This window comes from Carlito syrichta, unplaced genomic scaffold, assembly GCF_000164805.1.
Source record: "Carlito syrichta isolate Samal-C Ts95f unplaced genomic scaffold, Tarsius_syrichta-2.0.1 Scaffold304516, whole genome shotgun sequence".
NCBI lineage: Eukaryota > Metazoa > Chordata > Mammalia > Primates > Tarsiidae > Carlito > Carlito syrichta.
In genome coordinates this window covers 60,770-85,224 of record NW_007248612.1, presented here as the reverse complement: position 1 = coordinate 85,224, position 24,455 = coordinate 60,770, and the positions used below count along the sequence as shown (strand labels likewise).

The 24,455-nt window shown below is 36.1% G+C and overlaps 1 protein-coding gene across 2 annotated transcripts in view; it reads left to right on the top strand.

The window, feature by feature from the left end:
• The window catches only part of WAPL (WAPL cohesin release factor), an 84,113-nt gene extending 61,141 nt beyond the window's left edge, over positions 1 to 22,972 (top strand). Inside the window, exons 9-18 of one of the 2 annotated variants that reach the window (XM_008060097.2) lie at positions 1,397 to 1,508; positions 1,839 to 1,936; positions 2,879 to 2,955; positions 4,653 to 4,828; positions 5,160 to 5,275; positions 5,994 to 6,158; positions 10,835 to 11,042; positions 13,993 to 14,081; positions 18,985 to 19,080; positions 20,602 to 22,972. In XM_008060097.2, the coding sequence (XP_008058288.1) occupies positions 1,397 to 1,508; positions 1,839 to 1,936; positions 2,879 to 2,955; positions 4,653 to 4,828; positions 5,160 to 5,275; positions 5,994 to 6,158; positions 10,835 to 11,042; positions 13,993 to 14,081; positions 18,985 to 19,080; positions 20,602 to 20,667 (1,203 nt within the window). In that variant the 3' untranslated portion in view covers positions 20,668 to 22,972. The remainder of the gene's footprint in view (positions 1 to 1,396; positions 1,509 to 1,838; positions 1,937 to 2,878; positions 2,956 to 4,652; positions 4,829 to 5,159; positions 5,276 to 5,993; positions 6,159 to 10,834; positions 11,043 to 13,992; positions 14,082 to 18,984; positions 19,081 to 20,601) is intronic. The other variant, XM_021713401.1, reaches the window with a different exon arrangement.
• The last annotated feature ends 1,483 nt before the right edge of the window (positions 22,973 to 24,455 follow it).

Below are 24,455 nucleotides of genomic sequence, written 5' to 3'. Positions count from 1 at the left end.
CACTTCTAAATCTATGATGCCAGAATTTTTACTGGTAATACCTGTTGTTTGTATTTCTAAATATCTAATTTATATGCTACTTCAAATAGACCTGGAGGACTTAATGTAAACTAGCATCTTTTGAAGGGCAGAAACTTTGGGAAGAAAACCAGGGCTTTCAGTCTTTGCTAATTAAAGAATTTCTTTTGTTATGCTGAAGTTGCTTTATTACAACAGGAACCAGATTACTCTTTGTTAGGAAGTAGCTAATATGCTTTAGAAAAGAAAAACAGTAGTTAAAGTCAAATAAAGAGAAAGAAAAACTTTCATCTGGTGGTAAATATGGCCCTTATCTTTTGTGCTCCTTCTAGTGGCAGTCCTAAAGCATTATTTATTTTATATGAATTTTTCATTATGGCCATATGATGCATATCCAAATAGCTAAGCCTGCTGTATAAAGACTGGTCAACCTATTAAATGAATAAAGGATTTTTATGCAGAATAGGTAAAATACCCAGAACAGTAAGAAAAGATAATCAGCCTTGTGGGAGAATAATGAACAGGGTCTCACAGTAAAAATACAGTTAACTGATATGTGGAAAAATTTATTCAAGTTTACTGTGTTCAGAAAAATTCCAACCAAAGCACTAAGTTACCATTTTGTCCACTCAGGCAGAAATTTAAAGTGATAACTTGTGCTTTTGAAGATTCAGGACGATTGGCACTCCCATACTTTGCTCCTGGGAATGTTACTTGTTATATCCTTTATGGTAAATTAATCTATTATATTGATTTACAGTTAAAGTACATGTACACTTTGATTCAACAACATCACACTTAAGCCTTTTGTACTGTAAAAATAAGAGTACTAGTATATATTATATTGAATTGACAAATAATAGACTACCTTTTTTTTTTTTGAATTGGAGTCTCACTCTTGTCACCCAGGCTGAAGTGCAGTGGCACGCTCATGCCACTGCAGCCTTGATCTGCTGGGTATAGGCAATCCTTCTGCCTCAGCCTTCCAAGTAGCTGGAACTACAGACACATACCACCACGCCTGGCTAGTTTTTTTATGATTTATTGTAGAGATGAGGTCTCACCAAGTTGCCCAGGCTATCCTCTCTCCTCTGCCTCCCAAAGTGCTAGGATTACAGACTGAGCCACCACGTCTGGCCAATAGATTACTTTAATAACAAATTTATAAAAACATGGTATGTGGTAAAAACATTTGTCAACTTAGACTATACCAATGAAATGGGAAATTAGTTCAATTTTACTTATAAAAGCAATTACTGTTCTTTATATGCTGGTAGCATGCAGTGTATTTTTTTGGTAAAGAAAGCAATTTCTAGAATTATTGCCTTAGAATTATTGCTTAGAATAAATTTTCATTAGTGATTCTTCTGATTTTTAGACTGGGCATTTAGCTATGGAGACATTATTGTCCCTTACTTCTAAACGAGCAGGAGACTGGTTTAAAGAAGAACTCCGGCTTTTAGGTGGTCTGGATCATATTGTAGATAAAGGTATGATATGCACACACATGTAACGTTTTTTGTATTATTTATAGCCTGAAGAAAATGTTCTATTGACATACTTTAAAAATAATTGTATCGGTTTGGAAAGGTCTGTTTTTTTGGTAGCTTCCCGCAAATCTGTTACTTTTGAAGAAGAACCCATTAATACTTTGGTATTGGGGGGTTACGGAAATAAAATGGAGTATGAAACCTAGAATAAACATTGTTCGGAGAGATTCTAGCACATTCATAGCATGTATACAGATGTCTTTTAATGTTAGCTAAGGGGTATGTATTGAGGTGATTAATACTAACTTATTTCTGTTTCTTTTTACGTAGTTAAAGAATGTGTAGATCATTTAAGTAGAGATGAGGATGAAGAGAAACTAGTAGCCTCATTATGGGGAGCAGAGAGATGTTTACGAGTTTTAGAAAGTGTAAGTATGGACAACTATTTGGGGAAAATTATCCAATCTTTTTTTGGCGGTGGTGAGAAAACAGGAGTTTATTAAGAAGACAAAAAAGCTCCCAAGTGGGAGGGGACCCGAAAGAGGATTGCCAAATTATTCAGTCTTAATTATAACTGTATGTGTGAGAGACTGCCACATATTTTGTATACCACTAGAGTTTCACTTTTGTTAATCTAGATTGAAGTTGCAGTGTATTCTTGGAGCAACTGTTTGTTGATGAGTAAGTTTATTTAGCTTTTGTTTGAGTCAGGTTGTTTCTAGGCACATCTTGTTAGAATATTTGGCTTTGACGAATGATAATGAACTACAGTAAGTATATTTTGTTCCTTGGCTTTTATAAATGATAACCTAGTTCAGTATGGATTAGGATTTATACTGCCAGTTAATTTCAGGATGCATAGATTGTTGACCAGGTTGGATTGGCTAGGAATTTTAAAAAAATCTGTGGAGAAAATAATGTAGTGTGAATGAAAAATTTGTGGCATAGATGAAATTGAAATGGTTCCTTCCATTTTCTGGAGCATTTTGGGTATATTAGAGAGCAGACATTTCTTTGTAAAAATATATTCTAAATGAATCCACCTGTGAACTTTAAAGTATTAAGTTTGTTTATAAGTTGGACGCTGCTCTTTTCTGACTTTCAAAGTTTTTAGCAATTTATTATAGTGAATGTATATATAGAATGCATGAATTGTGAATGAGCAATTTTAACAGTGATGTCTTAATTTTGTAATAAAGCACTAGCTCTCTTATACCTACAACCTGTGGGTTGTGAAGTTATTTCCTTAGATGACAAGGATTGTTTCTTCCTCGTCTTTGTATCTTTTAGAGCAGTAGGCAAAGTGTGATGTTATGTGAACAAATGGAAGTTATGTATTGCCACAATTATTTCATATTCTTCCCTTTTAGGTAACTGTGCATAATCCAGAGAATCAAAGCTACTTGATAGCATATAAAGATTCACAACTTATTGTTTCATCAGCTAAGTAAGTTTTTCTCTTAGTATTGATGAACAACTATTACTTATTTAAAGCACTTGGATTGACCATAAAGGAGATAAAGTTGTATTACCTTCCTCCATAAAATGCTCTGTTGGGTTCAGTGAATTAGAGAACATTGTGGAACAAAAGTTAGGAGTGCTAATTTTGAACCCAGAGTGACTGGGTGTAGAGTACAGCTTTATAACTTCAGCTGTAAAACTTCAGGCAAGTCATTTACTTGCTACAAGTTTTTTTTATAAGGGGGTTAATACTTGTATCTAACCCACTAGTATTGTTATTATAGGAAAATGATTTAATATATATATTTATATTAACGAGTTAAATTAGTTAATATGTAAAGTCTTAGAACAGTGCTTGGCATATAGTAAACACTAAGCTTTAGTCCTCATTTTTGTTGTAAATGAACTTTACTAGTTCTCTTCTGCTCTTTTTCCGTATATGTTATTTCAGATCTATATGTAGCTTCTCCCTCCCCAACTTTCATCACAATTAGGTTAATGCTGTCACCTCGGTGAATGTAAAATTCCCAGGTATATCTCAAGTCCTGGTTTTATCTTATTACAACAGCCTTTTCCTGCTACTTCTGTCCTAGTTCTTGATATCTCTGCCCTAGTTCTCTGGCCGTTAGCCTCTCCAGCAGAATATCACATGGAGTTAACTTTTTGCAAATTTCTGCTTTGAAAAAAATAATTCTGATTAAATTGCATATGCTGTGGCTGCCTTCAGAGCCACAATGTAGCTCAGTCTAAAGACAGTTGAGTTATCAATATAGTAACAACATAGTAATTCTATTTAACATCCCTAAACATCAGAAGAATAAGTTATTTTAGATTAGGCATGAGGAATACCTTTCTAACCCAAGGGTTGTAAAATATTAGGAATCTTATAGAATTTCCTCAGTGTGTGTTTTAAAAGTGAGCTAGTGGTAGATGAGATATAGGACAGATTTGTTTCAGAGTTTTGTGTAGTATATAATAGACAAAGAATTAGCTGACAGTGTCAGCTTACTTGATCTGTATTGAACTTAAGAATAAATGAGTAGACTTGATGGTTTAAAGAGTCTTTAGAAATACTAGGTCTGTTTAGGGACTATATTTCCTTGTTACTTTGGGCAATATCTTGAGAATTCTTGAATACAGCTCATACCTTTGGATGACTAACAGGAGACATGTCAGCTTGAATTGCCTCGAGTTAAAAAGTAATGATTTATACTGTCACATTGATTGTTAAAATAAAAAGTGATGATTTACTCTAATGCTTATGTTACATTATTATCTTTACGCTGTTATTTATTATATAATATTAACATATAACATTCTCTACAGGTTAAAAGCTGGCTTTCTAATTGAAAAATATCTAAATGAGCTTCAGAAGTATCCATCATTAGTTCTTAAAGGTTTACCCTGTTTGGAGGAGGGTTGTGGTCTGTTGTATTGGAGAGATCAATAAAATGGAGGGCAACTTCTTAGAAATAAAGAGTTTACTAGTGGTAGATGTAGGTAGTACAGATATAAACTTCTGCCATGAGTTTTTAATTTTAACTTTCCTTAGAGAAAATTTTTAAATTATCAAGACCCTTCAAAATAAAATGAAGTGTAATCTGACATCTAGGTCCAAGTAAATAGAAATTTGCTGTGTAACTGTTATTTACTATAGTAGTTCACATTTTACTTTCTCTTCAGAGCATTACAGCATTGTGAAGAACTGATTCAGCAGTACAACCGTGCTGAGGACAGCATATGCCTAGCTGACTGTAAGCCTCTGCCTCACCAGAATGTAACTAACCATGTGGGCAAAGCAGTGGAAGACTGCATGAGGGCCATCATTGGAGTGTTGCTCAATTTAACTAATGATAATGGTAAGTATGAATTTCTCTGTTTTCTCATTGAAAGATTAAATGTTACATGTGAAAAAAAAATCATTCTCCTTTGTTTCTTCTGTTCTTGGTGTAGTAATTTTTAACTGCCATAATGTACTTGACTTACTTATATATAGGTTTACACTGCTTTGAAAAGTTGACATTTTTAAAATCAGCCTTCTAGCTTGGCCCAGAAATAAAAACAGTGTATTTCAGTAGAGAAATAGCTGTATAATCCTAAGTTAATACTCATTTTAATTAATATTGATTGGTTATTAGTGTCATAAGGAAGAGTCACTAGCAGTTTTTCTATTTTTATTTCTTAATTCAGAGTGGGGCAGCACCAAAACAGGAGAACAGGATGGCCTTATAGGCACAGCGATGAACTGTGTGCTTCAGGTTCCAAAGTACCTACCTCAGGAGCAGAGATTTGATATTCGAGTACTGGTGAGTTGAAATGACTTTCAGAAATGAGTATTTTTATCTTGTAACATGATGGAAACATGCATATCTTAGTTTGGATGGTTTTTTTTGTTTACCTGTTTCTCATTTTTTAGTCAGAGTCTCACTGTGTCGCCCAGGTTGGAGGGGAGTGGCATGGTCACAGCTTATTCCAACCTCGACCTCCTGGGCTCAGGTGATCCTTCCTCTCAACCTTCCAAGTACCTGGGACTACAGATGTGTATCATCATGTCTGGCTAATTTTTAAACTTTTTTTGTGAAATGAGATCTCACTGTCTTGTCTAGGTTGTTCTCAAACTCCTGGGCTCAAGCGATAGGTCTCCCGCATAGGTCTCCCAAAGTGCTGGGATTCCAAGTGTGAGCCAGCATACCTGGTCCTTACTTTGGGTTTAAGAACCAATTGTTTAATATATTGCGGGCTGTTTTGATGAATTCCTTTTGAACACCCCTCATATTGTATAAAAGAAAGTCTTGAAGGACCTTATGTAAAAATAAAAAATGTGAAAACTGAAAGTGGTGATTAAAAACTAAAGAAATGACTCTTTGGGAGAACTGGTGTCTTTCATACTTAGGGGTTTTTAGCCATTTTGCAGATGATAAAACACTGATTATCAGGTGTTCAGCTGCCAGTAGAAATTATGTATGTTGTATTCGTTTGTTTTAAGTTCTCACCTGTGATAATCATCTTTTAAAACTTTTGTAGGGCTTAGGTCTACTGATAAATCTAGTGGAGTATAGTGCTCGGAATCGACACTGTCTTGTCAACATGGAAACATCATGTTCTTTTGATTCTTCCATCTGTAGTGGAGAAGGAGATGGTAGTTTAAGGATAGCTGGACAAGTTCATGCTGTTCAGGCTTTAGTACAGGTAAGCAACAACTTAAAAACACACTGACATCTGTAGTTTGTTGATTTAGTCTACTTCTTTTATCCCTTGTACCTTTTTGTTCTCTTGCCTTTTACCCACATCCCCCTTTTGTTTGAATCATGTCTTTGCTGAAGTAGGGAGTATCTTTTAGACCTGACCAATTGTTAAATACTCACAGTTTGTAAGATGAAACTTTATTTGAAGCCAGAATTTTTAACCAATTAAAAATGTGATACCGTTTATCTGTAGACCAGTAAGACCTGTGCTGGCTTAGAATGCAGTCTTTTTAGTCTGCTGGTTTTTCTCAGCTATTGTAATCACTCCTTAAGCATTATTAGCAAAAAGCAAAGATTTGTTTTATGAATTAGATTGAGAATGAAGCAAATTGGGAATCCAGCCTCATCTCATCCAGTTCAAGTTCTCCAGCATTTGTTTTCTGGTCTTATCTGTGTCCAAAGCTCTGTTAGACCCTATGGTAAGTTCTTTGTTACCTGTTTCTTACCCAGTGTGGAAAATGATAGAGAGGCCAGTATGGGAAATTGTGGGACGAGACAAGTTCTTTGAGCTTTTTAAAGTCATATTTTCGCCAGGCTCGGTGGCTCAGCACTTTGGGAGGTTGAGGCAAGTGGACTGCCTGAGCCCGCCGGTTCGAGACCAGCCTGGGCAACTTGGCAAGACTTTGTTTCTACAATAAATAAAAAATATTAGCCGGGCGTGGTAGTGCATGGCTGTAGTTTCAGTTACTTGGAAGACTGAGGTGGAAGGATCGCTGGAGCCTAGCAGGTTGAGGTTGTGGTAGCCCGGAGCATGCCACTGCACTTCAGTCTGGGCAACAGAGTGAGACTCCATCTCAATAAATAAATAAATAAAAATAAAGTCGTGTTTCCCATTATCTTTCTCTAGTATGTCAGTTGAGTTGTTGACCATAGGTAAGGAGTTATCCTTAAGCTTTTCTGGGATTCAGAATACTCGGTCTGAATAGCCTTGAAATTTTAGTCCTTAGTTATTTACAATATAAAATTAAATCTGAAACCAGTGATAAATTGTTGTTACTTATCAATAACAGTAATAGGAAACAGCAGCATTGATTTACTAACAGTAATTTGTAATTGTAGACTATTTTTGACCTTTAGTTAACAATTAGTGATTCATTAATGCTAAAAACATTAAATTTTTTTGTTGTTTTTGGAGTTGGAGTCTCACTCAGTCGCCCAGACTGGAGTGCAGTGGCCGCTCCTGGCCACAGCAGCCTCGACCCGCTGGTCTCTGGTGATCCTCCCGCCTCAATCTTCCAAGTAGCCAGAACTACAGGCACGAGCTACCACGCCCGGCTAATTTTTTTTTTTTTTATTTATTGTAGAGATGAGGTCTTTTCAAGTTGCCCGGGTGGGTCTCGAACCTACGGGCTCAGGCAATCCACTCACCTCGGCCTCCCAAAGTGCTGGGATTACAGACTGAGTCACCAAGCCTGGCCTAAACATTTTTTAATACTTCCATTGGTTTTGTAGGCCCTGTTGACATTTATTTTTCTGTTAAAAAAAGAATTTCTTTCCTACATAATTTATTGTTGTTTTTAAGCTTTTTATTTTGAAATGATTATAGGAAGTTATGGTAGTATAAAGAATCCCATTTACCCTTTATTTAACTTACTGTAAGGGTGACATCTTTTATAACTGTAGTACAGTATCAAAACCAAGAAGTTGACATCGGCACATTACTGTTAACTAGGCTTCAGACCTTATTCAGTTTTGCCATTTTTAAACTGCATTTATTTATATGTGTATGTAACATGCATGCTCTTATGAAATTTTATTGCATGTGTAAATTCACATGCTCACTGTTATATTAAGGTGTAGAACCATCATCACATAAGAATTCCCTTGTACTACCTGCCCCCAGTGTACCTGCCCTTTCTGTCTTCTAGCTTATCATTAATCTGTTCAGTTTTATCTTTTTGAGAATGTTATGTAAATGGAATTCTACAATATGTAACATTTTCAGATAGACTTTTTTCACTAAGCATATACCCTTGAGGTCTATCCAGGTTTGTTGCGTGTATCTTTATTGCTACAGTTTACCAGAGTTTTTCAGTCATTCTGGCCCCTGCCTTTTAAAACTTGACTTTTGTGCAAATGGATAAAAACATACCATCAATGACCTCAGGAGTTGTTTTTGAAGAGAGAGATGATTGATCTGCATTTTTCACATAATAGGACTTAATTTATAGACGCTACCCCCACACAGTAGGAGACCCCTGTTTTTGAGTTGTTAATTTAGGGATAGTCTCATTTTCCTATGGTGTCTGACTGACCTAGGAATGTCAATTCCAGTATTATTCTTTTTCATTAAGTGTTAGAGAAGCTGCTTGTCCTTCAAGGACTCCTGTATCATGTCTGACTTCCATTTACCTGCTATGGTTTTAAATCAGTCTAAAGTTTTTATTTTTAGATTGTGATATCTTTTGTGTGATAGGTTCTGTTACTCTCATTTTAGAAAACTGTACTGCCTTGTACTCACCAGTTATTTTAAATATCAAGAAATGGCTCTTAATTCTAGTATTCAAAGATTGTGGAAAAATCCATGTTCAAATATATATCCTTTATACTACTGATAAATCTTAAACCAGTAATTTTTCAAACTAGATAGTTTTGATTACTGCCATGAGTTTTACTCTTTATAGCTGTTCTCCTTCTAACTACTTTGAAAAATGGATTTGTTTACTTTAAAAATAAATAATTCACATACATAGTAAAAACAAATCACTTTCATAAAGGTTTATAATACATAGTCTGTTTCCTAGAAAGTTACCATTTATAATAGTTTAATGTCTGTCCTGAGAAGTTATTGTTTATGTATGTGTCAAAATAAATGTGCAGTGGTTTTTACATAAACAGAATCTTACTAGTGATTAGTGTATGCTGCTTTTTGCTTACTTTGTATTTATGAGTTTATTTATTTATTTTTGAGTTGGAGTCTCACAGTGCAGTGACATGATCATGGTCACCGCAGCCTCGACCTGCTAGGCTCAGGGTGATCTTTCTGCCTTAGCTTTCCATATAGCTAGGCCATAGGCACATGCCGCCTCACCCAGCTAAATTTTTAATTAATTGTAGAGATGAGGTCTCACCACACTGCCCAGGCTAGTCTTAAACCCCTGGGCTCTGGCAATCCTCCTGCTTCTGCCTCCCAAAGTGTTGGGATTATAGGCATGAGCCACCGTGCCCAGCTTCATAAACTTTTTATTTCAGCACATAGGTTTATCTAATTCTTTGTAATGACTGCAAACCATTCAGTAGTTTATTTAACCAGTCCTCTACTGATATACTTTGCTTTGTGGTTTTTTGTTTTTGTTTTTTTGCTTTTGTGGCTTTCTTTTGATACAGAAGTTACAGAAATAAGTACTTAGTACCTAAATCTTGAGCCATACTTTCCAAAGTATTTCTGTGGAGTAGTTTCTAAGCTTAGAAATTGTGTCAGAATATAGGATGCTATATTTAAATTGATATGTTCAACTCTTCCCACTCTCATCACAAAACACATACTTCCTCTGCCCTCGAGTACTTGCCCCCAAAACTGTGTGAGTCCTATTTCTTCATTCTCTTGCCATCATTTTTACCAGTTGAACAGGTTCTTAGACACTGTTTGTCATTTAATGGCATTTTTTACATGTCCAGAAACAGTAATGGACAACTCTTGTTATTTTTCCAAAGCCCTTGCTAATTCTTTAGCTACCTCTTTTGGCCTGCCTGCCTGCCTTCCTTCCTTCCCTTCCCTTTTCCCCCTTCCCTCCCTTCCCCCCTTCCTTTTTTCCCCCATCCCCTCCCTAAAAATTAGCCCAGCTAATTTCTGGATTTATTGTAGAGACAAGGTCTCACCTAGTTGCTCCGGCTGGTCTTAAACCCCTGGGCTCAATCTTCTTGCCTCTACCTCCCAAAGTGCTGGGATTGCAGGTGTGAGTCCAGCCTAAAAGCTTAAATTTTAATTTGCCAAGAATATTATATACATTCTCTTTCAAGTTTGTGTGTCCTCTTCTTTATACTCAGCAAGTTTTTGAGGTCTGCTTAGCATTCGATGTTCAGGTAGTTCTTTCTAATAACTTGGAGCGTTTCTCAAATCATGTCAGTGAGTATACTCAGTGCTTTCTATGTGTTCAGCACTGTACTAGCATAGGGAAAATAAAGTGAAGCCAAGGAGTTTAGTGTATTCTATTTTGACTTATAATTTTCACTGCGAACTTCCATTGGTGAAAAAAAAAACTAAAAAAACCTAAAAATGTTAATTGAGATTTGGTTCTGAGAACTTTTTCTTTTTACTTTTACTGATAATCTCTTTAAATTTCTTTGAAAGAACTCGTGTTCCTTTCCCCCAATAGCTTGTTTTAGTCAATATCCTTCCTTCCAGTTAATCAATCCAGTCTGCTTGTTTTTTTTTTTAAATTAAGTTTTGTGTTTTTTGCATATTAGTAGATTACTTGACTGAATCCCAGCAATATTTATACTTTTGTTTTGGCTTTCAACGGGATGTAGAGAAAAAGTTTTTACGTATATTCTTTTTAGGAGACAACCTTCTTCTTAGAGTTAGTAATATATTTTAAAGCAATCAAAACCTTGTATTTGGGTATAGGCATGTCAGTAGGTGATCTCTTTTTAATGATCTTCAAAAATAATTTTTATCAGCTATTTCTTGAGCGAGAACGGGCAGCCCAGTTGGCAGAAAGTAAAACAGATGAGTTGATCAAAGATGCTCCAACCACTCAGCATGATAAGAGTGGAGAGTGGCAGGAAACCAGTGGAGAAATACAGTGGGTATCAACGGAAAAGACTGATGGTACAGAAGAGAAACATAAGAAGGAGGAGGATGATGAAGAACTTGACCTCAATAAAGGTATATTCATTTTGAATAGGGTATTCAAATTGAGAATAATGGTTTGATTGTGCTTTTTTCTTGAAACCATTTTAATTCATAGATTGTTTTAATCTATCTAATACTCTAGGACCTCTCTAGTTCAATCCAGACAAGCTTTAATACTCGAAAACAGGTGATGTCAGTGGCAGGCATGCTAGTGATGGAAAAGATTCTGTTAAGTCTCTTTTTCTTTCTGGGCCCGCCTTGTTTTACTCATCTGTGAAGAGAAGCAGCCGCACAAGATGGTTTTTTTAGTTTTGAATTTTTGAAATGTTTTATCAGCTTCACTTTAAACCAACATCTTCTTACAGTAATAATTCTCAATGGATAAGTGCTAATTGCCAGACACAGTAAGAAATATACTGGAAGTAATCTTCACTGATCACACCTTTATTGAGTATTTACTGTTGTCAGGAATTGTTGCATTTATTTTGTTGTTCATGCAAGTTGAGCAAAATAACCATTTTTGTAGTTTTATGTCACTAAAGTTATGATATTTAAATTCAGTTAATCCTCTGTATTCATATTTGTGGATTCTGCATATACAGAGTCAGCTAACAGAAAATAAAAAATATTTAGGGAGAGAAAAGTCAAAAATAATGTGACAGTAAAAAATAACAGGTTTAAAAATAATCCAGTAATGCAGCTATTTACATAATATTTACATTGTATTGAGCATTTAAAATAATCTGGAGATGATTTAAAAGTATACCAGAGAATGTATGTATAGGTTATATGCAAATATAACATTATTTATGATAAGGACTTGCACATCCTTGGATTTTGATATCAGAGAGGTGTTGGTTGGCATACTGGAACCAGCCCCCACGGATACAGAGGGACCACTGTTACGTGTTCAGCCTCACCTAGCTAGAAAGCAGACCCCAGCAATTTGTCATTTTGAGACTGTTCTCTTTCTGTTAACTCCTCTTCAAATCTAAAATCAATAATTCTGATATGGTAAGAAATTTCTGTTCCTTTTTCAGTTTTTTTTTTTGCTAGGTTTTGATGGGTTTCTTTGGCATAATGATATGTTTGGTTGTTTAGCAGTTTGTTTTTAAATTACAGCTTTATTAAGATGAATTCACATACTATAAAATGCATTCTTTTAAAATTAATAATTCAATAGTTCTTCACAAGTAGTGTATTCACAAGGTTGTGCAGTCATCACCACCATCTAATTCAAAATATTTTTAATCACCCCTAAAGGAACCCCGTACTTATTAGCAACCATCGCCCTTATTTTCCCCTCCCCCAGTCACTGGCAACCACTAATCTACTTTCCGTTTCTTGGATTTGCTTATTTTGGACATTTCATATAAAAGGAGTTATACAATATGTGACCTTTTGTGACTGGTTTCTTTCAATCTGCAGAACGTTTTCAAGGTTCATCCATGATGCAACATGTGTTAGTACTGTATTCCTTATTACAGCCATTATAGTCCATACAATAGTATTGTTATACTACATTTTGTTTATCCATTTTTTCATATATGGACATTTGGGTAGTTTCTACTTTTTAGCTATTATGAATGATGCTACTGTGAACAATTACGTACACATTTTATGTAGACATATGGGGGGACACACAAAGATATCTGAAATTTATTTGTTAAAAATTGTATATTTATTCTTACATGTTTAAACTTCAGTCACCTTCAAAGTACTCTTTGTTTGATACAATACACCCATTGAGACACTTTTTCCACTGCTCCACACAGCTTTTGAAGTCGTCAATTTTGGTGCTTTTTAGTGATTCTGCCATTTTTTGTTTCACGTCTTCCACATTGGAGAATCAAAAAAATGTTGCTTGGGGCAAGATTGGGTGAATAGGGAGGGTGGCATAGGGGTCATGCTGTTTTTGGTCAAAAACTGCTGAACACTCAGGGCAGTGTGGGTAGGTGTACTCATAAATCTCCCATCATGAAATGGGCAACTGTGTTGAAAGAATCTTCAGAAAAATTCACTGAAGCTGAATGCAGCCTCTTATAACAATACTAGCTGGTATACTGATGCCAGTGGGTTCCTAGAACACTTAGGGGAAGCCTGTGTTATAAGGGGCTTGCCCTCCAAAAGATAATTCCGGGCTTTTTTGGGCTCCCCCCTTGTATATGAGGGTTCCACGTTGTCTTGTAAAAATTTTTTAGTTATCCTAGTGGGTGTGAAGTGTTATCTCATGGTATCTTGATTTGCAGTTTCCTGTTAACTAATGATGTTGAACATCTTTTCATGTGCTTACTGGCCATTTGTATATCTTCATTAAAGAAATGACTCTTCATGTCCTTTGCGCAGTTTTTAATTGAATTGTTTGGCTTTTTGTTGTTGAGTTGTAAGAATTCTTTATATAGTCTGGATACTTGTCACTTATGACATACAGAATTTACAAGTATATTCTTCCATTCTGTTTGTTGTCTTTTCTTTTTTTTTTTGAGTTGGAATCTCACTCTGTCACCCAGACTGGAGTGCAATGGCCGCTCTTGGCCACCGCAGCCTCGACCTGCTGGGCTCCGGCGGTCCTTCCGCCTCAGCCTTCCAAGTAGCCAGAATTACAGACGCGCGCTACCACACCCGGCTAATTTTTTGATTTATTGTAGAGATGAGGTCTCGCCAAGTTGCCCAGGCAGGTCTCAAACCTGCGGGCTCAGGCAATCCACTTGCCTTGGCCTCCCAAAGTGCAGGATTACAGGCTGAGCCACCAAGCCCGGCCTCATTTTGTTAATGATGTCCTTTGCAACACAGAAGATTTAACTAAGAGGTTTATGGTTTATAGGTCCCTATTACATTTTCTATTAATATTCATCTGTGAATATCCAGTTTTTCTAGCACCATTTGTTGATGTTTAACAGTTTTAGAGAAAAGATAACAGAATAATTGATTTTGTGATGTTTGTGCTAACTGATATACTGTTATAATTCTTAAACATTCTCAGCCCTTCAGCATGCTGGCAAACACATGGAGGATTGCATCGTGGCCTCCTACACAGCACTACTTCTCGGGTGTCTCTGCCAGGAAAGTCCAGTAAGTAAATAGTTTAGTTATGTTTTATATATCTTCAAAAGATTCTAGTGTAACAACTTCATACTATTACCTATTTCACTTATTTAATATTTTTCCATTTATATCTACTTTATTTCAGAAAGGTCATTGACTGGTTATAGGATTGTTTAAACAATTTCTTTCCTACGGAAGAAAAATGACAAGAAAATGTCTTAACATTTCCAGTAGTTGTCTTTAAATTACATAGTTTTAAGTAAAAATCTTACTTAGTAAAATCTATATTGGAAAGAGAATAAACTTGTTTAGAGTTTTTTTTTTTTTTTAACATATTAGACAAGTTTTTTCACTTTTTTTTTTTTTTGAGTTGAAGTTTCACTTTGTCTCCCAGACTGGAGTTCAGTGGCATGCCCCGGTCACCGCAGCCTTGGCCTGCTGGGCTCTGGCCATCCTTCTGCCTCAGCCTTCCAGGTAGCCAAAACTACAGGCGTGTGCTACCATGCCCGCCTAATTTTTTAATTTATTGTAGAAATGAGGTCTCGCCAAGTTGCCCAGGTGGGTCTCGAATCCGCGGGCTCAGGCAATCCACTCACCTCAGCCTCCCAAAGCACTGGGATTACGGGATGGGCCACCGAGCCCGGCTAGATTTTTTGCTTTTAATACAGGTTTTACTAAGTAACGCTTGCAGTGAAATAAATTGTTTTCACTTTTTAAAAGTGAATTGTTAGTCTGTATAGCTTTATTAGAACTGATGTGCCTTTCAGAGCTAGGCTGTTTAAGATACAAGAACATCCAAATGTAAAAAACAAGCTATTCAGAGTGCTTTTAGTCTCATGAAGAAAGAAGATTTATTTACATGAAATTAAGTTAAAATTGCATTTTCTTTCTTTTATTTTATTATAGAGTTGTGGGGTACAAGTGAGGATTAACTACATAAACAGATTGCATACGGGTGAAGTTTAGGCTTCTGACTGGCCCTCACTCCCCTAGAAACTAGGCCAGGTACCCTTTGTGTTGTTTCATGCCCCACACCCTTCTCCCACCCTCCCTCCCATTGCAGTGCCTAGTGACTGGCGGTCTCCCTTTTGATAATGTGGCTAATGTTTAGAGCCCACGTGCAAGTGAGAACACAAAATAGCATGTCATTTTTTAAATTTTCAAATATTTGTTGAGCTTTTCAAGTTATATCCCAAGTTAGGAGTACTTTATTAGGTCTGAAGGGTAGCTCCTCTTTGGTGGATAAATTCATTCAGATTCGTTTGGTTGTAGCAAAAGAACGGATAGTATAAAACCTACACTCAGCTGGCTTAAACAAGATAGCAAAGTCTAATTCCTGGGTTATTTCAGTGCCTCAAAGATATCACGAGGGACTCATATCATTTCTGTCTTTAAACTGCTGTCCTCCACATGCTGTCTTGTCCTCAAGTTAAACAATGTCTAGCAGTAGTAGGTGCCTCTTCCTGTATGTTTCTCTTCCCCCTGTGATTCTACACCACTCCCCATGTCTTATCAAGTAGACTTCCCCCTTAATCTTGGCCAGCACTGGGTCACATGCTTTTGTCTGAATCAGTCACTGGCCAGAAAAATGGAATTACTGTGAGTGGATGGTTATTGGGGCAGTCTGCTGCCATGGGAAAAAGAAACATGAGGAGTAAAACAGTATATGAAGGGGATGGCAGAGTTGTTGTGAGTGTTCCTATAAAAATGGGGGACTCAGGTGTATTTTTAAAAAATTTTTAATTTTGAAGATGTGAAGTACAATTCAGGGTTAGGTATACAAATATTCATTATGCAGGTACCCCTGTTGATGACAGGTGTATATTTTAAATTGGAAAGTCCAGTAGTAGAGCCAGATTTTAAAATGAAGGGGAGACTTTTCCCTTAGGAGCAAAGGCATTAGGGGACAAGAAAGATGAGAGATCTGTAGCAGGAAGGGTCAGCTTCAGTAGGAAGCAAGGGCTATCTCTCTTTTTGAAGCTAGAGGATTGGAGGAAGGAAAGAGTAATGATAAATGGAACTAGGCACAGTGACTCACACCTTTTAGTCTCAGCTACTCAGGAGGCTGAGGCAGGAGGATTATTGGATCCCAGGCTTTCGAGGTTGCAGTAAGCCATGATTGTACCACTGTACTCCACCCTGGGAGACAGAGTGACACCTCAACTCTAAATAAATAAAAAACAATGGTAAATGAATGGCTTCATTTGGGGGTAACTCATGCTGGCTCCTTGTGCCTGAATACCTCTACCCACCCACATTTTCTCATTTTTGCTGTCTAGTTTTGCCTTTTATTTTCATTCTTGTCTACTTTGTAGTCAATCTAACGCCAGCCTACTTCGTGGGGCCACTCCAGGCACCACTGCTTTTAGGGTCAAGACCAAAGTTCTTACCATCATCTTATCAGAGACCTACAAGGTCTTTATTTCCCTTTCCTAACCTCTTTAAGTCAGCCCTTTTCCTTATTTCCAGGGACAAGATATTTAAAGCAGTGAGAAACTTATGTCACACAAAGGGAAGGAGGAGGAAGAGGCAGGCTCAAATAAAAGCAGTGGACAGAATACTTAAAGATTCTGTTTTGTACACACCAGATTTAATCATATTTAATCATGTTCTTTTTTACATAATGGTTCTTGAAATTGTTTTATTACCATGTGTGATTTATCTTGGGCCATCTTTTTCATGTTAATTCCCATTTGCTCACGCCTGTAATCCCATCACTTGGGGAGGCCAAGGTGGGAGGATTGCCTGAGCCCAGGAGTTTGAGACCACCCTGGGCAGCATGGCGAGACCTTTCTACAAAAATACAGCCAGGTATGGTGGCACGAGCTTGTAGTCCCAGCTACTCAGGAGGCTGAGGATAAAGGATTGCCTGTGCCCAAGTGGTCAAAGCCGTGATAGCTGTGATTGCACCACTGCACTCCAGCCTGGGTGACAGAGTGACATTCTGACCCCCCCAAAAAAAGTCCTATTTGTTGTATCTATCTTGTTTCTAAAGAGATGTGGTTCTTAAGTTGTGGGGAAATGTTGTGAATTCATACAGCCCCAGATGTGTTTGTTGCCTTGAAGAGCATTGTTTAACCCCATAAAGCTAACTGATACCACAAAACATAAGGGAAATTGCTTTGCCTGATGTGTCAGTGGGAGAGATAGACAAGAAAGCAGGTGGGTTGTATGCAGTAAATGCTGCTTTGTGGTCTGTTCTCGTTTTCATTTGCCCACCATGACTTCTTACCACTTTGTGTCTGGTGTGTTACAAAGGTTGGTCTCCTCAGTGCTCTTCCTGCCCTCTTGCCTCTCTCCATTCCTAGAATCTTGCATACTGCCACCAGAGCTAACTTCCTTCAGAGCATATGCTCTGAATCACGTAACCTCTCTTGGCGTCTTTTGGTTCGTCGTTTTTAAAGGAACAGTGATTTTGCTTAAAGTGCTACAAGACCCCAAACTTAAGACTACTTCTCTAATTTCCAAACCTAATGTATACCTTAGATAGTTCTTAAATTTTCCAAATAGGCCATGCTGTATCATGCCTTTTCTTTTTGTACCTGCTGCACTCTGTTTAAAATAATTGCTATAACTGTCCTTGCCATTGACTCAGCTACTGGATATGTTGCATTCTGTAATGTGTTGACAGAGAGTGGTTTGATTTGGATTAATGTGGGACTTTTATCCAAAACATAGGAGCTAATCATTTATTCCTATATTATCAGAGGTATCCTTTTCTACTTAGCAGTTCTCCAGAGACACCATAGCTACCAGTCTGCCCACCACTGTGAGGAGGCTCAGTTTGATTGACCATGATTGATACTGCATACCTTTAGCACATGGTTGCTTTAGCAGTGTTCTGATTAAATCTTCGCTGAAGCTGTATTTATGTCATTATTTTGCTGCTTTATAATGTCAAAAGTACTCTGGTGAAGGACTAGAAAAAAGAGAGACCGGACTGTGATTAAATTTCTAAGTAGTAGTCTCTCCTTTTTTGCCCTCAATAACAAAAGTCAAATGGGAAGCTTCTATTTACCCTTTACTTTGTTTCCAAACTTGGGGCAGCATACTTTCTTTTGTGTACTTTTAGGTAAACCTTCTTAGAAGAGCTTTTCTTTTTATTCTTACTGAAGCTTTTAAAGCATCTTTTAGAATATAATGAAATAGAACAGTTTTTTTTTTTTAAAGAAAGAAAAGTTTATTTAAAAGTAAATTAGAGAGAGAGAAGGGAGAAAGAAGATGTACCTCCCCAAGATGGGGGAGGGGGTCAAAGCCAAGGAGCGTGGTGACTGCCATAGCTCAAAGAGCACATGGCCACACCAGAGTCTAGCAAGGCAATGACCTAGAACAGTTTTTTAAAGCAGGTCATATAATATTTTTCCAGTAATGCAATATTTTTCCTTATAATAGATTGGTTTATATATAGTTTAACTGCTTCTTGCTGTTAGTGAAGGGAAATACCTTATTGTCTTCTCTTGGTATTATATGAGAATCTCTTTATTATAGATGAGGTTAGAGTACCTTTGGAAAAATGTAGTAAAATCTAGTTAATTCCTGTCCTACACAGTTAGTTGAATTCACTTGTGAAGCTTGCAAAAAATTGTTTGATCTTTTTAGTTCATGAGCAGCTCTATGAATATATTCTCAAGTATAACATTCCCCCCTACACACACAAATTCAATAGTTATTCCGTGCCCTTTTCTTTGCATTTATAAAAGTAAATATGCACACTTTGTAGCCTTCGGCAGCTTTACTTTTTTCCTTTGTTCTTGAGGATGAGGAAGTAGGAAATGGACTGCGGAGTGAATGTGAAAAGAAATAATTAAGGCGTTCCAAGAGTCTTGTAGGGCTTTGCAACAGGATGTGTGCCAAGACTAACAACACTATACAAACTACAGTCTCATGTTTTCTGTAAGCTGACCAATATTTCTTTGATCTGTTTCCTCAGATCAATGTAACCACTGTGCGGGAATATCTGCCAGAAGGAGACTTTTCAATCATGACAGAGATGTTAAAAAAATTTTTGAGCTTCATGAATCTTACTGTAAGTAGCTTTTACTGCAGTTTATGTGGTTTTACGTATAATACATTGACAGTAGAATAAAACTACCCTTAGTGAGTGATAGCAGTGGTTAATTTTAATTAATATTAATTATTAGTTTCAATAAATTAACAAGTATTAACTCCATTGTATTCAGAGACATTTTGTGATCACCTACCAGCAACTTGACTGCACTTTTTGTTCATAGAACAGTTGTTGTTTGAGAAACAGTTATGGAACACACAAAGCCTTTATAGATTTAATTTCACAACATTGCAAATTTTTTTTATGTTAGTTATTGTTCAGACCACTGGTTATACTTATTTTTTAATTTTTATCAATTGGGCCTGAATACAGGCTTTCCAGAGATCTGTTTCATTAATACTTTTAAATACCTTTTAGGTGGTTACATCATTTTTGTTCTTTGGATTTGTACAACTTGAAGTTTCATATTAAATAGTATAGCTTTGGGACCAATTATTTTATCATAATGATATTTGACTTAAAATGGAATTTTAGACATTGAGGAACTTATTCATGACAAAAAGTCAGAATTTTATATCTTATGTCAGGGGTTACCAACCCATGGGCCACAGACCAGTCCTCAGCCTGTTAGGAACTGGGCTGCACAGCAAAAGGTGAGCAGTGGGCAAGTGAGCTCTGCCTTCGGTCAGATCAGCAGTGGCATTGGGTCCTCACAGGAGTGCAAACCCTATTGTGAATTACACATGTGAGGGATCTAGGTTGTGCATCCATGAAACAGGTTCCTGATGCCAAAAAGGTTGGGGATTGCTGTTTTATGTGTTTCTAATATGTGGTAACATGCAAAACAATCATATGCATTGAAGGTTCTTTGATACATTTTGTGTAATATATTTGATGTCTTCCACCTGGTGTTTTTCTTTTTGAGCAGATAATACAGTTTCATTTTCTTCCTCCCACTTTAATAATACATAATTTATTGTCCAGTCTGTGCACCACTGTGAAAGCACTTCACACATTCTCTATATAACTTCATACATTCCATATAACTTTTTTGTATATTTCTATATAACTTCGCACATTCTCTTTCTGTATAACACCAGCTGATTTTTAAAATGTATATCTCAGTATATATTCCATCTCAGTATATATTTGCTTTTTTGTGTAATTTAAATGGAAAATTTCAAGGAAACATATATTTTTTAAAAAAATGTGCACTTGTGCAAATTTGTCCTGTATAATCACCAGCAATCTCTATGTGTCCTGAGAGGGGACATTGAAATGGTTTGCTAGATTTACAATGCTCCCTCAGAGGGAACATCTGAGTGCAACGGGTTAATTTTGATAATTGTGTTCTATTTCTTCAGTATAATTTTTGCATTATATGGCAAAATACTTCATTATCAAAACCATAGTTAAATCTTAGTGCAGTTTGTAGTATTCAGCTTTAGTAAACCTAAAGGAGTTAAACTTTGATTTAATATTTTTGAAATTATGTTAAATATTAACTGTTGCTTCCTTCTCCCTTCACCCCCTTTTCAGTGTGCTGTTGGAACAACAGGCCAGAAATCTATCTCTAGAGTGATTGAATATTTGGAACATTGCTAGCTGCTTTACCTTCGCTTCAGGTGCTCAGTAATGCTGGAGCTATCCATAGACAAAGAAAAGTCATGAAAGAAGTCCTTGAAGATATACCAGGAACATTCATCAGTATCATTCGTGTTTGGATTTTTAAGACCACCTGATTTCTTCGTCATGCATTCTGCATTTGCTTAATGACAGTTACTACATCAATCTGCAACTATCAAAAATGAGGGAAAAGGTTCAGGCTGTTAACAATTCCATGCAGTATTTAAATACATTTACTTTGGCAGAGTTTATATCCTCCCCTTGTTTTCTTGCTTTATTCTGGGCAAGTTTTAAGGGGAGAGTTTGTGCTGCTGTTAGTGCAACTGCTGTGTATGTTGAGCCACTGTTGTCATGCCAGCCAGGTGCAAAGGCAGCTTAGCTACTGAGGTATTGAATGTTCTGAGGACATTCTAGACAACAGCTTAGTTCCTTTTTCAGGCTCATTTGCTTTTGCTTTTTTGTTGAATGATTCCAATCGTAAATAAAGCTTTTAATAATTTTGTGAATTTTTTGGTTGTTGTTCCCTGAACTACTGTCTATATTTAGAATTAGATGGAATCCAAAGATACAAGGGATTAATAGTATATTTTTTTATTCTTGATTAGGTTTGGGTTATTGAACTATTTTTCACTTTTGAGACCACGATCATATTCGATATCATACCATAATAATGTGTCATTAACTATAGACACAAGAAAACAAGTAACAGTTTGAGGGAATATTATATAAGATGATGTGCCCTGTTAAAGGAGTAAGCAAAATAGACAAACCCAGGGTAGTTTACACTTATAATGCTAGGGAGGCTCTTGGAACATTATTAAGTTTTGAGGGAGGGCTCTCTAGATATATTTTCTAATGTTCAATACAATAAATATAAGGAAGCTAAAACACCAATGTGGAATTCATGTTTCCAGATAACGTGTATATTCTTCTATAGAGTGACAGGATCAATTGCATAAGCGCAAAGCCTTAAATTGCTGGTTTAGAGAAGACCCTTTTTTCATTCAGATTCTTTGTTCATAGAACAGTTGTTGTTTGAGAAACAGTTATGGAACACACAAAACCTTTATAGATTTAATTTCACAACATTGCAAATTTTTCTTGTGTTAGTTACTGTTCAGACCACTGGTTATACTTATTTTTTTATTTTTATCAGTTGGGCCTGAATACAGGCTTTCCAGAGATCTGTTTCATTAATACTTTTAAATACCTTTCAGGTAGTTACATCATGTTTCTTCATTGGATTTGTGAAACTTGAAGCCATAAAAATATTAGTTTGGTGTGTATTGGGGAAAATAGCTAAAAGTCTAATTTTTACCCATTTAGACTTTGTTATTTCCTTGTATAAAGTGACAAATCGGGGCTCTTGTATCAGTGCCAGCTGTAATGTTTTTTAATGCAGTGGCTGCCTTCTATTGTCTTCCTATTTTTGATAATGCAGATTGTTGGGAAATCTATGAGGAAGTAACTGATTCCAGGCAAATTGTTTTCTTCTTCCTTCTACCCACCCCAACCCCTACCCATCACCTTTTAAGAACATAGTATGCCAGTGTAACATGGGAACGATGGAGACTGTATTTGCCCTGAGTATAAAATCTAGCTTAGCAAACTATTTTAAAAGTATATTGGTAAATGATACCCATAAAATTAAATTAGTTAGATATGTTTTTTTAATTATTTTAAAATACATTGATATTTATTAATCATTGGATTTAGGAAAAAGAACATTTTTGGTAAAACTGACTTGTGACAGATGCTAAGGAATATTTTAAAACATTTGGGTGAGAACAATCAGGGCGAACTACATTTTTCTGTTACACTGGTAATCATTTGAGAATTGATTTACCTCAGTGTTTAACAGTTTTTTTGTTTTGTTTTGTTTTTTAAATAATAACTAATTGTCAAGCACTGATAGAGATGCAGATTTTGGTGGGGGGAGGTGGTGCGGGAGATATCACCTCACCAACTGCAGTGCATTCGTGTGTAACCCTCAGAGAACTCTGCATTTTAGGGTACTTGAGGCTGACTTGCAAATTAACTAAAGTTTTAAAGTAACCTTTTTTTCCATTGTAAATATTTCTGTAAATACTACCAATTGGAAATTAGAACAGTAGAGTACTTTTCTGAATCCAATCCTATTTTTATTTTATACAGTATTTCTCAGCTGTGATCTTTGGAGCAAAAGCCAACGGCAGGAAAAAATAGTTTGTACCAGTTTCATGAAGTATGTCTTTGGGTTTTTGTAAATAATTTTAACTCAAATAAAATTGCTACTTTCAATACATATGTTGTCTTTAACATACGTCTATTGACCCTATTTTGGAGAAATCTCATGAACTTGAGATAGCTGACTGTAATGGGAAACACACTGTGTCACTTAAGTGTATTTCCATTTTAAACATACACATAAAACAGCTAATCGACTTTAGTTAAATATTTTATTACTTAGTTCTCCATGTTTTTAATAATATTCATCTGAATATAATTTAAACTCAGCAATTCAGGTCAATTTAGGACTCGATTTTCAGTTACACAGTTTGACTCTTTGGTATATTTGCTGTACTTATTATGCTGTTTTAGGTCTTTTTGCCCCTCTGACTTAAAATTGCTTTGCTTCTGAAGTTTTATAACTGCTTTTTATTTTTTCTGTTTTCTTACTTGTCACCCTTTAATCCTCTTGCATTTATCACAAGTCTGCCTCTCCTTAGGCATCTCTCCTAGGAGCTCCCATCCTCTCTCCCCACGTACACATAGTATAAGTGTAAATGTGGCTTTAGGATGCACAGTGTGGATAGCAAAAGACCTAAATCACATATAAATTCTGAATTCTGTTTCTGATACTTTTTTTACTGACTTGGAGCATAGTCTTGAACTAAATCTTGTTTCCTCAACTGAAAAATGGGGATAGTACCTACCTTATACTTGTAAAGATTAAGTAAGTATAGGTGAAACATTAGCGCAATGTTGTAAACTTGGTGAGGTCTTTGGTAAATGGTAGTTCTGACCATTTTACTATTTTACCATTTTGCTATTTTCACTCTTTGGGGAAGTGAAGATGTTCTAAACAATGGAGTAGAATACTGTGACTATTAAGGACACCTCTGATGATGCTATTTTATATCATTGAGGTTGGTGAGGTCTGGATTACTTTAACAGCACCTCTCTGACATTTCTGTTTCCAAAATTGGTCTTATTAATATCTTGAAAATGACTAATTAGGCAGGGGAAACCGAACAAACTTAGATGATCATTAAAATGTTGCAATATGTCCAGTTTTTTCTTAAATTAGAAGAAAGGATCAAAAGAGGTTTGCTCAATTCACTATCAGTTAATGGTCACCTGATACTGGCTGTGTAGGTGAATAACTTCATGTATAATGTCTTTGAACAAAAAATTTGAGTGTATACTGAGTGTTTTGGTCAAACCTCTTCTCTCTGTAACCTGTAGTGTGTGTGCAGTTTGAATACTCCAAATGCCATGTACTATGTAAGGAGCAAATACACATAACCACATCTGTATACTACCTAGTTTTTAGTTGTCTTTAAAAACCTTTCTGCTATCCAGAATTGTATTGCAGAGAGTGTAGATAAATAAAATTATCCTATTGCAAGATTCACTTAATGCGTTAGACTGTCATAAAGATGCATATTATCCCTAGAGCAACCAGTAAAAATAATAGAGGGAAAACTAGAGTTGCTAGAAGAATCAAAATGAACACTAAAAACTTTTTGATTATACCAAAGGAAGGTGGGGGAGGAGTTAATAGT